Source organism: Caenorhabditis elegans, chromosome V (assembly GCF_000002985.6).
Source record: "Caenorhabditis elegans chromosome V".
Taxonomy (NCBI): domain Eukaryota; kingdom Metazoa; phylum Nematoda; class Chromadorea; order Rhabditida; family Rhabditidae; genus Caenorhabditis; species Caenorhabditis elegans.
Window position 1 is genome coordinate 13,462,215 of NC_003283.11, and position 14,524 is coordinate 13,476,738.

Sequence of the window (14,524 nt, forward strand, 5' to 3'; positions counted from 1 at the left end):
CCCCTGTTTTTTGAATAGTTTCAAAAAAACTCACTATTTTCAAATTCTTACACTAAAAATTCACGTGAACCAAAAATCTCATCCCGATTCATATTTATGATTATTTTAAAAATAAATAATTTTTTTTGGACGATAAACTACAAATTTCCCTTGTAAAATTCTAACTTTAAAAATCTTTGAAGAATTCATTTCCATGCCTGAAAATTTAATTCAGGTGAATTGGCAGCGAAACAATCACTTTTGGCTATGCGTCTTTAAGGTTACGGTACTTGTAGAAATTGATTTTTTTCTTGGTTTTGTTCTTTTTATTTAACTTGAAAAACGTTCGTTTCTGATCGAATTTTGTCTGTTTTTTTTTCTAAAAAGATTTTAAATTTATAAAATTAAATCAAAAAATTAAAAAAAAAGCCCGCGGCACTGTCAAAATATCGTTTTTCAAGGGCTTTGTTTCCCCAGTATTTGATTCTTATTCTCTGGTGAATCATTCTAGTCAATAATGATGTCATTTCCTGTTTCTCGTTGTTGACATACTTAGAGTGCATCTTCAACTCAAAATTTAGCTCCAGTTTTTTCGCATAGATTTGAAAAATTTAATTTTTCAAAATTAAAATCAGTTTATGCCCATAAAAGAAAGTTAAAACCTCTTTATTTGCTTATTTTCGTTTAAAAAAATCCAAAAACCCGCTCAGAAACGCCCAACATAAATTTAAGTTTGTCAAATACTTACGAAGAAATGGTTTAATAGTTTTTTCCGTTTCCGTTTCATTTTAAATTTTATTGCTATTTAGCTGTGCACTTGGCTGATTCATTGATTTTCAGCGATTCTTCCAAATATTTGTTCTGCGATAAGAGTGTGTTGAACATTCTGCGTCTCCATTTCAGATGCACTATTTCTTTCTCTACACTCCATTCGTTTTTCTTCTGACTCGTCGCGTGATCGGCGTCCCTCTTTCGCAATACCAACACCCCTCAAGACTCAAAGTTTTTTTCAGTCGAATCTTACAGATTCCGTGCCGTCATTAACTTTTGAAACTATCAGTTTTGTACATTGAATTATTTCGAAATGGATGCACCCACTCTTGGTAAGTGATTATTTTCGGTTTCTATAGAAGTGACGTCATTAAAATATATTTATTAATTTCAGATAATTCGACAATTGGGCTCGTAGAAGGACGGAAACGTTTGAGTGAAACTCGAAATCCGGGATTACCAACTTTGCCCAACTATGTGAGTTCCCTTCCCCAGGGAAAAATTCAATTGGAATTGCATTTTTAAGGGATTAAAAGACAAAAGTGGTGGAAACATAATGCCATGGACTCCGATTGGACAAGCTCTCCGAGCTACTCATAATCAAAGTACAGAGACTTTAGGATCACCAAAAGTCGTCAAATTCAGTATTTATTTTTCGAGAGGCGAACGTTTATCCAATGAAGAAGGTATTGATTCCACTAAGCAACCAAACAAGTTCCGGGTCACAAATTATAACTAAAATTCAATGAAAGTTTGAAGAAAAGTTGGTTAAACCTGTCTTTAAAAAATTTGATAGAAAATACCTAATTTTTTTCCAAACAAAGACGCGAAAAAGAAAAAAAAACGATACCAAATAATTTGCTAGCTATTTTTTGAAAAATCTAAAATTTTTCACAAAGAGGAAAAATCGAAAAACCCATTACGGGCCAAAAATGACATTATTAAAATGAACACTCAAATTTTCAGAAAATGGAATCGAATTAAACATTGAATCTGGAAAAACCGCCGATACAAAAAAGCTATTGTTCCACTTAGCAAAAGAATGTGGCATTGATTATTCGGCGTTTTCTGAAATGTTCGCGATTTGGATGATATCCCCACTCCTTGAAGTTCAATTAAAATCATATCATCGTCCATATGAATGTCGTCAGGGATGGTCAACACTTCTTGAACGATTCGCTAAAGAGACTGATATTCAATTATTCAATCAAGATGAACCAATTTTGATGCTTCGAAGAAATGCAAGTTTGACTTGTGATAAAGAGTTTGAAGTGAGTTTTGTCATCATTTTTCTGTGTTCTCTCTATTTACTCTCGGTCGTAATCTCTCAAAACAATTAAAACAGGAACTTTTGACGTCCTTGAATATCTCGAGACAACAAACTAATTACCCTTGGGCACCCACTCAGTATTCAGTGACCGTCGTTTTTTTGTCAAAGCGATTTAATTTAATCGTAAAATGCGTTTCCTTCCGAACAAATAAGATTATCTCAAAAAGAATGAATCATCGATTGAAAGGTGTTTGTTGATTTTGGGTGTTCCACTTCAAGTTGGAAATAAACCGTCCTGTCAAATTAAAAATTTTGCTGAAACTAAACTTTGACAAAAAAAATTGAAGTTCTCTAAAAAAACATTTTCACATTTTTCCTCCCTTCAACTGAAACTTGAAAATTTTGAAAACAGCGAGCTTCCGAGCTTTTTTTTTACATACAAACGTACGTGCGCCTTTAAAGAGTACTGTAATTGCAAACTTTCGTTTGGGTGTGATTTTCATAGATTTTTCGTAGTTTTTCGTTTAAAAAAGCTTTTTTTTTAATTAAGAAACGTAAATTTTAACAAATCGTGAGAAAGAAAAACAGAAAAACTATGAAAAATCGAAGAAAATTCCGCAACGACAATAGTTTGAAACTACAGTGATCTTTAAAGGTACACACCCGTCTTTATTTAACTAAAATTGTCGTGTCGAGACCGGATACCGCATTTTTGACGCAAAATGCCGCGACTGGGTAACTGTTAAAATATAAACAAATTAAAAATACAGTCTTCCAGATTACATGAAGCTTGTCACAAAAAATTGAGCAGCAAAAATCAACTCATGCACTCTGAAATTTAGATTTAAAAATTCACAGAAAATTTTTCCACGTAAACTGAAGCCCGTTTTGCACACTTTTGCAGGTTTCAAGCTGGTTTAGGTGTCTGCAAAAAACCAACAAAAAAAGGGTGACAGACATATTCAGTATTTTTCAACAGTTATAGAAAACGTCTAATTTTCTGCTTTCCAGCTTCTTCAAGATCATCCCAAATGTGCGAAGTACCTGATCTACGATGCCAGCGAAATGCTTCTTCTCGGACGTCTCCACCTTCTTTCACTTGAGAATACGATTCGTGTTGCCGCGTTTCTATTTTGTCTTCAATTTGGAAACTTTGACGAAACACGCCACGACGTAGCTTTTATCAGAAATCATATTGACGAAATTCTTCCCGAACGTACTTGTGATTCAATTGTAGCAACAACTATTTTCGGAAAAGCGATCAATAAGAAAACGTGAGTGAACTATTTTCAAAAATGAAACAAATCTGGTTTTTCAGTGTTCAAGAAGAGCGTTTATTATCCGAGTGGAAAAATATCTCAAAAATCGGCGATAAATCAAAGAAGGAGCACGATCTTTTAATGGAACTAACACAGAATTCAAGCTGTTATGGAGCTGCATGGTTTAGTGCTCATATTGAGGTTAAAAGATCACGAGCAAGTCTACGCAACTTTGGGCATGGTTTTGCTGAAATCGAGGTATACACCCAAATAAGAGATTAACTTTGTAAAAGAATTGCAATTATTAAAAATGAACACCGAATCGAATTATAATTCCAAGTGCAAGACTCACCTTCCGATTTCAAAAAAAGCAAATCTTTAAAAAAAATATATTTCCAAATAATTATAAAACACGAATTTTTCATGTTACTTAAAGAAAGAGTTCGTGTGTTTTTTGCCAAAATGTTTTGTTTTTTTTTCTAAAGTGAGTTTTTAAACATTTTAATATTTAAAGGTGGGGCACCGAAATTTGAGACTTTGCGTTTTTAGACCCAAAACTACGGAATTTCGTAATGAGACGTTCTGAAAATTTTCAACAATATGATACATTTTTGCGTCCCCATTGGCTAAAAAAATATGCCAAAACTTGAGATTTTAGCTAAAAATAGGCCGTTTTTTCCAAAACCTTGAGTGGCCATAACTTTTTTTGAAAAACTTTCAGAACGTCTCATTAAGAAATTCGGTAGTTTTGGGTCATTTTGGGTGTAAAAAAGCGAAGTCTCGGTACCCCACCTTTAAATTTTTTAAAAATTTTAAATTTTATGAAATTCAGTCGTATTTTGTCTATTTAAGCTTAAAACCCACAAAGCCTACTCCCAGCTTAAAGCACACTTTTGGTAAAATTTTCCTTATTTCAGGTTAACGTTGGAATCAACGACAGATTCTTAACTATCGTTGAATCAAACTCTGGAACTCTTCTCGTACATCCATTGGAAGAGTTAACATGGCAACTTGAAGGACTTCAGCCCGATCAGATGCCATATTTAATCGTGAATTTGAGCTTTGAAGAAGAAATCAAAAATGGAAATTCCACTACAATTGATATAAGTAATGAGACCACGCAGTTTTTGATGATTACTGGAAATCAAACATTCTTGATTGATGCTCTTCTGAAGACAATGACTGGAAGAAGATTAGATAGATCAAGTTCTGATGTAAGCTTATTTTTTTCCTCAAATCTGCATTCTAATTTGATAATTTCAGAGCAGCTCGTCATCAGACTCAAGTACCAGCTCAACCAAACATTCAAGAATTATCGAGTCAAAACTTGACTTCAAAAATTGTACAGCAGGATGCAATCGAAAATTATGTTTTGCAAAATTCAAGGACGGCAAATGTACAGAAGTTGCCGGCAGCTTCAAGGCTTTTTATAGTCATGGACAAACTTTATAAGTTTCAAAATATCGCTAGTTTCCCCTTCCACAGTGTTTGGAAATGTAAATATTACAATGGATAGAATAAGGGGAACATTTTTAAAAGATCTCACTCGTTTTCGCTTACATGGAAGAAAATTCAACATTTACTAATGTTTTTAAAGCTTGTACGATTTTGAAAAAAATAAATAAATTATTGTTGGTGAATTATGTTAGTATTCAACATTGAAAATAGAAGAAAAATATGATATTGTCTACCCGCATTGGATGCGAACTGCCTGCTGATCCCTGACAAGTGCTGCAACAAGTGAAACGATCGTGCCGATTGAAGCCATCGCACCGGTTCCAACATCTCCACAAATCAACTCTTTTTGAATTGGACAGATTTCCTTGAATTTCAATTGAGACTTGAGAACTGTCCGATGTTGCATTGTAAGAGGATTCTCCCACATATGAGTGTTCATTGCTGGAGCAAAATAGCACGGTTTCGATAGATCCCAAGCTCTGATGATTGAGGTTACGAGATTATCGCACAAGCCGTTTGCGATTTTTGCCATGGTATTCGCGTCGAGAGGTGCAATCAAAGCGGAATCTGCCCATTTTCGCAACTCTGAAAAAAAGGATTTTTGTTGAAAACTTATTGAGGGAGGAGTGATATTTTGAAAAGTGTGCTCAAATTAACGAATTTCGTCCAAAAATGCAATTATAGAATATAATCAAATAAAAGATAACTTTCAACAGCTGTGGCACGAAAAGTTGGCAAAAGTAAAAATTTTAGCTAAACTTAGCTAAATTAATAATGTTAACCTTCATAAAACAAATGTTAATTTTTTTTAAAAGTTCATTACGAAGTTCGTTCATTTGAGCACATTTTGAGTCTAAACGTTCAAAATCCGTACCAATATGAAGAACTTTATCGCCTCGCTCCCTCCACATAGACCATTCATCTCTGTCTTCGTAGACAATCTCGTCAAATTCCAATTTTTGAATATGACACAGTTTCATTGCATTTTCGGTGGTTACAACCTATTAAATTTTTTAAATTTACATGTAAATATCACAAACCTTGATTAAAATCCGATCACGTCCGATTTTCTCATATAATTCACTGATTAATTCTGGTGCCTTCATGACAGCAATGCTACCGGTTAGAATTAATAGTAAATTATGTTTTCCTGATTCATCACGAACAATTTTGTGAGTCCGGGTGAGTGGTGGGCGGATCTGCAACAAATAAACGTTTGGAAACTCTAGAAAACATAATTTTCACCTCAGGCATAATTTCCTCAATGCTCTCATCTGGATCCGACTTGTGCCTTTTCACTGATAATTCGTCGGACATGTTAACCGAACAAGTTTTGAGGAGAATATGACGAAAATTCTTGAAAAAATATTCCGAGATTATGTTTTTCCGAGAGGGCTACACGACCGAATGTGTGCGTTTTCTAGGCCATTTTGGCGTGTACTCCACTCGGACTCACGTGCATTTTTATTTTATTTTTTGTTTTTACAATGAAAGCTGCTCAACAAGCTGCAAGGGCCATTAATCCCGAAAGATTTCCATTGTATTTGTACAAAAGCATTCTTAGGTAAATTTCCGCTCGTTAAAGTATCTTTTTATCTAAAACAAATTCCTGATTTTCAGACTTCATTATGGATTGCCGGCTCAAGCTCGGCTCATGGGCGATACATATGTGAAAGATGAATTCAAAAGACACAAAACGGCAAAACCGGAGTTTGTGAAGCCATTCATCACAGAGTGGACGGTATGTCGATGGTGAAATTACGTTAAAAAAATTAATTGTTTTTAAGAATTATTGTGTGATGCTGTCCAAACAATTATCGAGCGCTGGAATTCGAAAAGGAAACATTGGAAAAGTTAGTTATCTTGTCTTATTATTGGTTCTTAAAAATTTTTGTTTTTTTCAGGATTTAGACTCGGATAAAATGGAGCAACTCAGCAATGAGCACATTCAACAATTGGTAGAATTGAGGGTAGAAGCCGATAAGCACATGGGACGAGACGATTTTCTTCAAAATCTTCAAAATGTCACGGAAAGTCGAGAAAAGCCAATATAGAAGATCCTTGCCGATTTCTTTAAAGAACTGGTGTAGAAATTGTTGTTAGTTGCAAAGTTTATATAAACATTTCATTCAAAAATTGACAAATCAAATGTAAAACAGAAAAATCTATCGTCAATGCTTGATTAACAAACTACTACCAACACTGGAAGAGCCAGAGAGAAAATGCTTTTGATTTTTCATAGCATTTGATTAATATGACGATTTGTATGACAGTTTATCGATAAACAGACGAATAAGATCGTGTACAGGAATATTGATAAGGATACCCGTTTCAGAGAAAATCAAAAAATACAAATCTACTTTTGGAAAGCATAAAAAGTGCCAAACAAATTCAGATATTCTCCATATGTCTTCTTGATTTTCGGCGAATTTGGCCAATTGTCAACTTGGCAATAGGTTTTACGCATCAATTTGTAATAGTAGACAAGTTTCTCGGCTCTCCAATTACTACATCTTCTGAACATATCGGAAGATGTATCTCTGGCTTCTCCACCTCCACAATACTCTTTTTGTTGCTCATTTCGTTGACGGACAAGTCTATAGTACATTGTAGTTTCTGCTTGAAGTTTTTCAATAACTTCATCACTCAATTTTTCTTTATTTGCCAAACATTCCTCCTCAGGTTCTTCATTCTGAAAATGTCCAATTTTAGATTTCTTCTCAGAACGGAAAATCTACCTCCGTATCCTCAGTAGCTGGTGGCGGGGGTAGATCATCTTCATCAATGTCTCCCTCAAACTTCGGAACTGTTGTAGACACTGAAATCCATGCTTTTGCCTGAATTTTAAACTTCTATTTATCATTGATTTCAAATCTCTAGAAAATATCACCTCTGCACTAGCTTGCTGATCAGACGGTGTTGTTGAGTAGTAGGAAGGATCTTCACCAACGACAATTGGCTCAGATGATCTATCCGTAGTAGGTGTAAGTTCATTTGAAGTCGGTTGAACTACATATTCAACTTTTTTGTACATATCATCGTTAGCGGTTAATGGTTCTGTAGGTGCTGGTGATGGATGTTGATCTGGTTCATGGACAAGCTCAGCAGTCTAAAAGTCATTTTGAGATTTTGTTGCAAATGAAAAATCTTAGACAATTTGAGGGTTTAAATGTTTAATTTAAAACTTACGAGCCGCCGAGAACTCAACATATGGTAATTCCGTCATTTGCCAAACGAGAAGCGCACAGAGTTGGTCGGATGGGTCTCGCCACGAGAAAAAAGTCGATGACAGTACAAACTTTTAAACAAATTTTCGCTGTGAGACCGATACGAATCCATGTCCATGTGCCTTTAAGCACGCGTTTCATGTACATAATTGCGAAATTTTAATACAGTAATCGATCACTTTTTGACAAACTATAATTTGCTGTAGTAGTGAGAAATAAATGGCGTTTCATAAGTTTAAAGAAATAATGGGAAAGTGGTTTTTGCACTATTTATTGTGCAATTTGTGACATAAGAATACGATAGCGGGTCTCGACACCATCAAAATTGAACAGTTGTTTTTATTTCTTCTATTTGTTTTTCTTGGTTGCGCTGTTAATCTCAATTTTTGAGAATAAACCTAAATGGAAATTTCCCATAGGCTGTAGAACTACATAATAAACTTTATATTCTAATAATTGTGTTATTACCTGTTCCGTAGAGACCAATTCTTGATTTCCATCATTTTCAGCTTTAACTCTCTCCACTTCTCTTACAGGACTCACAGTGACCTCAGGTGCTGAATGTGTTGTGTTATCATCAATTAATCGTATCTCAATTCTTTCAATCGGAGCATCTAATCGTTGAACTGAAAATACTTCACTTAACTAATATTGTGTTGTTGCTTGAATTTCCGGCAAATACTCATTGACTCCAAAATCATTGACTACCTTTTCTCATTGCCTACTCTTTCTCATTGCCTACCATTTGGTCATTGTCTACTCGTTTTCTTCATCAGTCAAGAGGCGCGTACAAGGACCGTATTCCAAGAACACATCAAAGGTACATCTACTCAATTTGTTCATTCATTCAAAGGGTATACATAATTACAATCTTTCAATCTGTACACAACATTTCGGGCAACAATTAGTAGTAGCTGAGTCATGTTTTAATTTATATTAATTTTGATAGGACACGCAAAGGCAGGGCAACATTCATTAAAACATTCATCAATATTAATAGCAACAATAGCAACAAAAAACAACAATTAAAAATTTGAAAAAAAGTGGCATAGAACGTAAAATCAATAACAATGAAATTTGGCATAAGAAACATGCGGAGTCGGAGTCAATCACTCGTTTTCTGCTTTTGAGCATATAGGAACATGACGCCGTAGTATCAGACGTGTCAGACAAGGATGCACTGGAGTTAATAGTGGCTTTCGATCTAAAAATGAAATAACCTCCAAAACTCTCTGAAATGAGTATTTTCAAACTGACGTATCTCAAAAAATACACATCTGGAAAACAAATGTCCAACTAACAAAATGATCAGAAATATTTTTTCTCTCTAATTCAATAGTTTTTATTTCCACTATTAACTCCAGTGCATCCTTGTCTGACACGTCTGATACTACGGCGTCATGTTCCTATATGCTCAAAAGCAGAAAACGAGTGATTGACTCCGACTCCGAATGAATTTCTTATGTCAAATTTCATTGTTATTGTTTTTACGTTCTTTGCCACTTTTTTTCAAGTTTTCAATTGTTGTTTTTTGTTGCTATTGTTGCTATTAATGTTGATGAATAATGACTGTTGCCCTGCCTTTGCGTGTCCTATCAAAATTAATATAAATTAAAACATGACTCAGCTACTACTAATTGTTGCCCGAAATGTTGTGTACAGATTGAAAGATTGTAAATATGTATACCCTTTGAATGAATGAACAAATTGAGTAGATGTACCTTTGATGTATTCTTGGAATACGGTCCTTGTACGTGCCTCTTGACTGATGAAGAAAACGAGTAGACAATGAGCAAAGGGTAGGCAATGAGAAAGAGTAGGCAATGAGAAAAGGTAGTCAACGAGCAACAAGTAGGCAATGAGAACAGGAAGGCAATCAGAACAGGTAGTCAATGATTTTGGGGTCAGAGTATTTGCCTGAATTTCCACATGTTTTCCTCTCACTCCAGAGCCTCCTAGACACACAAAAAACGATTCCAAGGACATTATTTTCTCAAAAAAAAATTTATTTCTGATTATGTTGTTTTCTTCTTCAAATCGAAGAAAGAGATATATGTGTATGAGAGAAATCAACTGAGCAATCGGTAGTGCACGTGATATGAGCACAGGGAACATGTCGAGCATCAGAGTTGTTGTTATTGAAAATGGATAAAGTTTCGAAAAGTGAGTGAGTGGAAGGGAAATGTGTATTCTTGACGTTTTATGACTCATACAGATATGTCAGGAAAAAATTTGGTAATTTGCCCAATTTTCAAAAATTGGTTTCTTGGGAAACCTCGAGACTTTCTGTAAATCTGAACCTATAAAATGTTCGAGTAAGAATAATACAACCAGTTTTAAAATTTGAACAATAGGTTCAAAAAATTTTTTTGCAGAGTCAATATTATGGTAGAAAAAACTGAGTTCCCCATTTTTCGAGAGGAAGCAAATTTTTTTGAAACTTTTTTGCAACGTTTCAATGAATTATACCTTTAAAGAACAATTTTTTTCATCTAAAATCGTCATAAATATTTGGAAATTTTTTTGGATCATTCTCATTAAGTTCGATAAAGGGATGTCGTAAATCCAGAATAAATCGTTGACCGAGTTGTTTACTTTTTCTAGGTCACATAGTAGACCGGTAAAGTACACGTGGAAAATATATTTGAAACCAAAGATTCAATTCTCTGAAATTCTATAAAAATAAAGAAAAATCACAATTGAAATTATTTTGCAAGAAATTAAAAAATTTCTTTTTTAACAAATTATTTTCTTTTTCCAATGTTTATAATCGATGTAAAAATTTTTATCCAATTTTTTTGCCAACCTTGCACCAATTTGCAACGAAAGTTGAGGCAAAAACCACTTTAGTTCATAAAATAGAGCTTCCTTAAAAATTTCCACATACCCGGACCTCTCATCATTCCATTGTTTTGGAAGAATTCTAAATAAGATATTGGTTTTTTTGCTGATACTTCTCATTCTCAACACGTCTTGCAAAAACTTGGCTCACGCGATCCTAGGAAAATTGGAAATTCCATTTAAAAACCCGATTGTTATTTTCAAAACATCACATTCTCACATCATTGTTCATGAATGAGAAATGAGACCAAAAAGAAAGAGGAAAAAGAAGATGTTCGTGTGAAGACGACAATGATGATTATGACATTTATCTATTGGTCTACATCTAATGTTCTACAATATGGACCTTGTTGGCTCGAACCTGTGAACGTCGGATGAGTCGTCGTTACATCTTCAGATCTTCTGGATTCTAGATTATCATCCTCTGTTCCATCATGTCCTACTGGGCTTGTTTTGACAATTGAACACAGAAGTATTAAACAAAGGGAGAATAGGTAATAGTTCATAAGTGATGTGAGATGAATAATGAGACAACCTAGGGGGATCCTCACGAATGCTACAAGATGAATAGAGAATCGAGTGAGACGACGAAGACGACGAAGACGGAGAAATTGTTGAGCAGCTGACACATGTCGTCGGATGGAAGAGCCAATATTATTGATCTGATTTGACCTTACCTTTCTTCTTGTTGTTTTGACACCTGATTCTTATATTGACGTCAGGAACAAGAAGAGGAAGCAACGAGGAGATGACAATGAAGATCTGTGTGATTTGTTGTTTTAATATTGTTAAGCTCTAGTTTTACTCTATGACGTTGCAGTCACATATTTTTTATGGATTGTAAAATACCTACCAAAATTTTAGATTTTTTAGTCACAAATTTCACTGGAGGATAACAAACATTTAACTAAAATTTTGTTAAAGGTAGAGTAGCGTCAGTCTATAAATATTTCACATCATCACTGGTGACTTTTTTTAAGAGGTCGAACAATATCCCATAATTCATTGAAAACTTACATCATCACATTCTTTTATCCAGTTTCTCATTATATTAGGAGCAACTATAGAAAAATTAGTTTTGCAATTTTCAATGTTATGAAATATTTTGATTGAACTGAGTGAGATATGGACTGTCAAAGTAAAATGGTCGGGTGCAAGTCTAATAGAGGAAATTCGATTTTTGTTAACTTCGCAATAAATATATTTATAATATGTTATTTACTTACAAATTATTAGTTATTGAATAATTTAGGTTACATTGTAACAGGTTATAAATTATCTTGATTGACAATTTTAGAGTAGGAAATTTCCAATCACTTCTGTGGAATTGACACTCCTCTTCTCAACGGAATTGCTGAAACTTCTAGATTAACTCTTCATCATGGTCTTCTAAGCTTACGATTCTTTCGCAAATACGCTGCAGTCAACGATTCATCGGCTACCGTCACAAAGTTTGGCTGAAACCGTTCTTTTTCAATTCCATTAATTTGATCTATTGTACCTTTAGACTTGGTGGAGCACTCAATTTTGGAAGAGGGGCTTTCGAGGAGGATGACTGAAACAAAAGAAATGTGCTTTGAACTTCCCCTCTCTACGTGCATTTGGTTCAATTAATTTCGAAAAGAAAACAAAAAGAAATAACATCAGATAGTGTTGAATTTCCCTAATTTCCTGTTTTCCACAACTTCTTACCCGCTTTCTTTGCGTTGGAGTTGACAATTTACGTAACGGAGATGGCGATTTTCGAGTAATTACACGGACTCGAGGTTGAGGAGATGCATTCTTTTTTACTTCATTTTTTGGTACTAATGAAGTTTGACGACGAAGTTTGAATCTATCATGATTCGAAATCAACAGGGAATCTTCATTTTTGGAATCTTCAAGTTCAATGCCAGGGCTGAAGATAATAAGTATGAACATCATATTTTTCATAATAAGACAATGAAACGGGATATGAACAGAATGAAGTACTTGTTTTCAAGAAGAGTTTAGGTTTATTTTCTACATACTGTAAACATTTTCAAAGAAGAGAGGAAGAAATAAAAAAAAATTGCGCAGGTCAAGCATGAACGGTATATAAGTCTACGCAATTTGGAGCAGAGTTTGGCTAAAATTGAAATACATAGGCAATGTACATCGAATACCATAAGTAGAGCTCAGATTGTTGAATTCCTCGCATATGTTTGAAGATTTTCATAAACATTTGAAAATTATTCTTTAAATACGTCATTTTAAAAATACTTCCGGAATGTTATTTTTTAATAAACGCGATTTTTCAAAAATCTTCTTATTTAACACGGTTATAATTTTTTGAAAGCTTACATCATCAACATTTCCCCATCAAAATGGTCTACAATTTTGGCGTCAGGAGAGAACAATTCTTTGAAAATCGCTTCCATCTTGACTTCGGAATCTTTTCGAAAAAGGTGTTTCTTTTTATCAACATGTAGAGAGCCCGTAGATGAAGTGGTTGAAGATTTTCTGGTTAGATGCTGCAAGATGATATTCATAAAAAATAAGGAAAAGGTGCAAAAATCTCGTATTCTATGGGGAATTCTCATGTTTCTTTATTGTGTTTTGAACGGAGGTGAGTGAGATAGATTTGGGAGGGCTTTTGGACGAATATTCAATTATGTATTCGTAACTTCTATTTTAGCCTCTGGTAGACTTGTTTATTGACAAAAATAGAGTTTTAACAAAAACGACAGTTGTTCGATTAGCAAAAGTATAAACAACTCTCAAAAAATTGAATAAAAGATCATAGAATATACTAAAATAATTAGCACTTTAACATTTTGGACGATGTTTAAAATTTTAAAATCATTTTCATGGTTTCGAAACAACCAAACGAATTTTTGAAACAAATCAGAATTCGTTTAGATTTGAAAAATGGAAGTAAAAAGCTACAGATACATATGTAGTTTTCAACCAACATAATTTTGGATGTCGTCCAAAAATGGTTTTTTTTTCTACGATATGTTTATGTATTTTAACTATAATTTAAATACTTGTATTCAAACATTGTAGGAGTTAACTTAAATGTCATCGCTCTAAATTTCTCAAAATTTATTAAAATTTGGTAGCTTGCCAAATCTTTGACAGAAAATTTCGAAAAATCAAAAACTTTTTAAAGCTTTCAATTATGGTAATCGGTAATTTTATGAGTATATGTATTCAGATATTTATCAGCGATCTAATTCTATTTTAAAAGAGAATGCTCTGAGATTCCTTGAAAACTGGAAAAGCCTAAACTCACCCCTCTCTCATGATGCTCCGACGTCTCACTATCCTGATGTTTCATACCTCGTTCCAAACTGATACCATTCATTCCATGAACAAGCTCATTGATATTCATTTTGATCTGAAAACAAACCAATACCAAAATGAAACCGAGCTCTCCAGAGAGGGCCTCCGTGAAGAAAGTAGGCGTGGTGCATGACATCTTGAGAATGGGAGGGAACTTGTTGCAGAGAAGAAAGAGGTCGAATGGCATTCTCTCATGAATACCAAACAGACATGAATTTGGTTATTTGGAGGGTCCATAGATGACCTTTGGATGGTGAAAAACAGAGAATGAATGAAAGGAATAGAGTGACAAGTTCCTGGAAACATGGTGCAACTCAGATCGTTGCAGTTGCAGATCGGGAAGTTGTAAAGAATAAACAAATGACATGTGCATGGAACAACAAACCACAATAACTTTGATGGAAATTCTTTGT

The 14,524-nt window shown here is 34.1% G+C and overlaps 5 protein-coding genes across 7 annotated transcripts; 2 read left to right on the forward strand and 3 right to left on the reverse strand.

Annotated features, from left to right (window-relative positions):
- Positions 1 to 992: 992 nt before the first annotated feature.
- On the forward strand, positions 993 to 4,917 carry frm-10 (FERM domain-containing protein 8; the record flags this gene model as incomplete). 2 transcript variants are annotated; one of them, NM_001269578.4, is made up of 8 exons in its annotated part: positions 993 to 1,082; positions 1,145 to 1,227; positions 1,277 to 1,436; positions 1,717 to 2,021; positions 3,032 to 3,294; positions 3,339 to 3,537; positions 4,197 to 4,493; positions 4,543 to 4,917. In NM_001269578.4, 8 exons carry the CDS (start codon positions 1,064 to 1,066, stop codon positions 4,729 to 4,731), a joined length of 1,515 nt encoding a protein of 504 aa, NP_001256507.1. The 2 variants fall into 2 exon arrangements, with proteins under 2 accessions (NP_001256507.1, NP_001256508.1); NM_001269579.3 differs by lacking the exons at positions 993 to 1,082; positions 1,145 to 1,227; positions 1,277 to 1,436; positions 1,717 to 2,021 and having other exon boundaries at positions 3,086 to 3,294; positions 4,543 to 4,731.
- Positions 4,710 to 6,147, reverse strand: ppcd-1 (Flavoprotein domain-containing protein). Its single transcript, NM_073940.6, has 4 exons — positions 5,983 to 6,147; positions 5,778 to 5,936; positions 5,612 to 5,738; positions 4,710 to 5,322 (listed from the first exon to the last, which is right to left on the reverse strand). The coding sequence occupies exons 1-4, from the start codon at positions 6,052 to 6,054 to the stop codon at positions 4,967 to 4,969; spliced, it is 714 nt and encodes a 237-aa protein (NP_506341.1). The 5' UTR covers positions 6,055 to 6,147; the 3' UTR covers positions 4,710 to 4,966.
- Positions 6,148 to 6,161: 14 nt separating this feature from the next.
- On the forward strand, positions 6,162 to 6,871 carry F25H9.7 (Succinate dehydrogenase assembly factor 3; the record flags this gene model as incomplete). 2 transcript variants are annotated; one of them, NM_001269580.3, is made up of 4 exons in its annotated part: positions 6,162 to 6,301; positions 6,358 to 6,478; positions 6,525 to 6,590; positions 6,642 to 6,871. In NM_001269580.3, the coding sequence occupies 4 exons, from the start codon at positions 6,225 to 6,227 to the stop codon at positions 6,789 to 6,791; spliced, it is 414 nt and encodes a 137-aa protein (NP_001256509.1). The 2 variants fall into 2 exon arrangements, with proteins under 2 accessions (NP_001256509.1, NP_001256510.1); NM_001269581.3 differs by lacking the exon at positions 6,162 to 6,301 and having other exon boundaries at positions 6,392 to 6,478; positions 6,642 to 6,791.
- T10G3.1 (uncharacterized protein) lies at positions 6,852 to 11,465 on the reverse strand. Its single transcript, NM_073942.5, has 5 exons — positions 11,167 to 11,465; positions 8,433 to 8,590; positions 7,628 to 7,846; positions 7,476 to 7,574; positions 6,852 to 7,429 (listed from the first exon to the last, which is right to left on the reverse strand). Exons 1-5 carry the CDS (start codon positions 11,309 to 11,311, stop codon positions 7,094 to 7,096), a joined length of 957 nt encoding a protein of 318 aa, NP_506343.2. The 5' UTR covers positions 11,312 to 11,465; the 3' UTR covers positions 6,852 to 7,093.
- Positions 11,466 to 11,988: 523 nt separating this feature from the next.
- On the reverse strand, positions 11,989 to 14,236 carry T10G3.8 (Cyclin-dependent kinase inhibitor). Its single transcript, NM_001383441.1, has 6 exons — positions 14,062 to 14,236; positions 13,128 to 13,297; positions 12,498 to 12,702; positions 12,307 to 12,360; positions 12,205 to 12,262; positions 11,989 to 12,159 (listed from the first exon to the last, which is right to left on the reverse strand). Exons 1-6 carry the CDS (start codon positions 14,158 to 14,160, stop codon positions 12,119 to 12,121), a joined length of 627 nt encoding a protein of 208 aa, NP_001370226.1. The 5' UTR covers positions 14,161 to 14,236; the 3' UTR covers positions 11,989 to 12,118.
- Between the last annotated feature and the right edge of the window lie 288 nt (positions 14,237 to 14,524).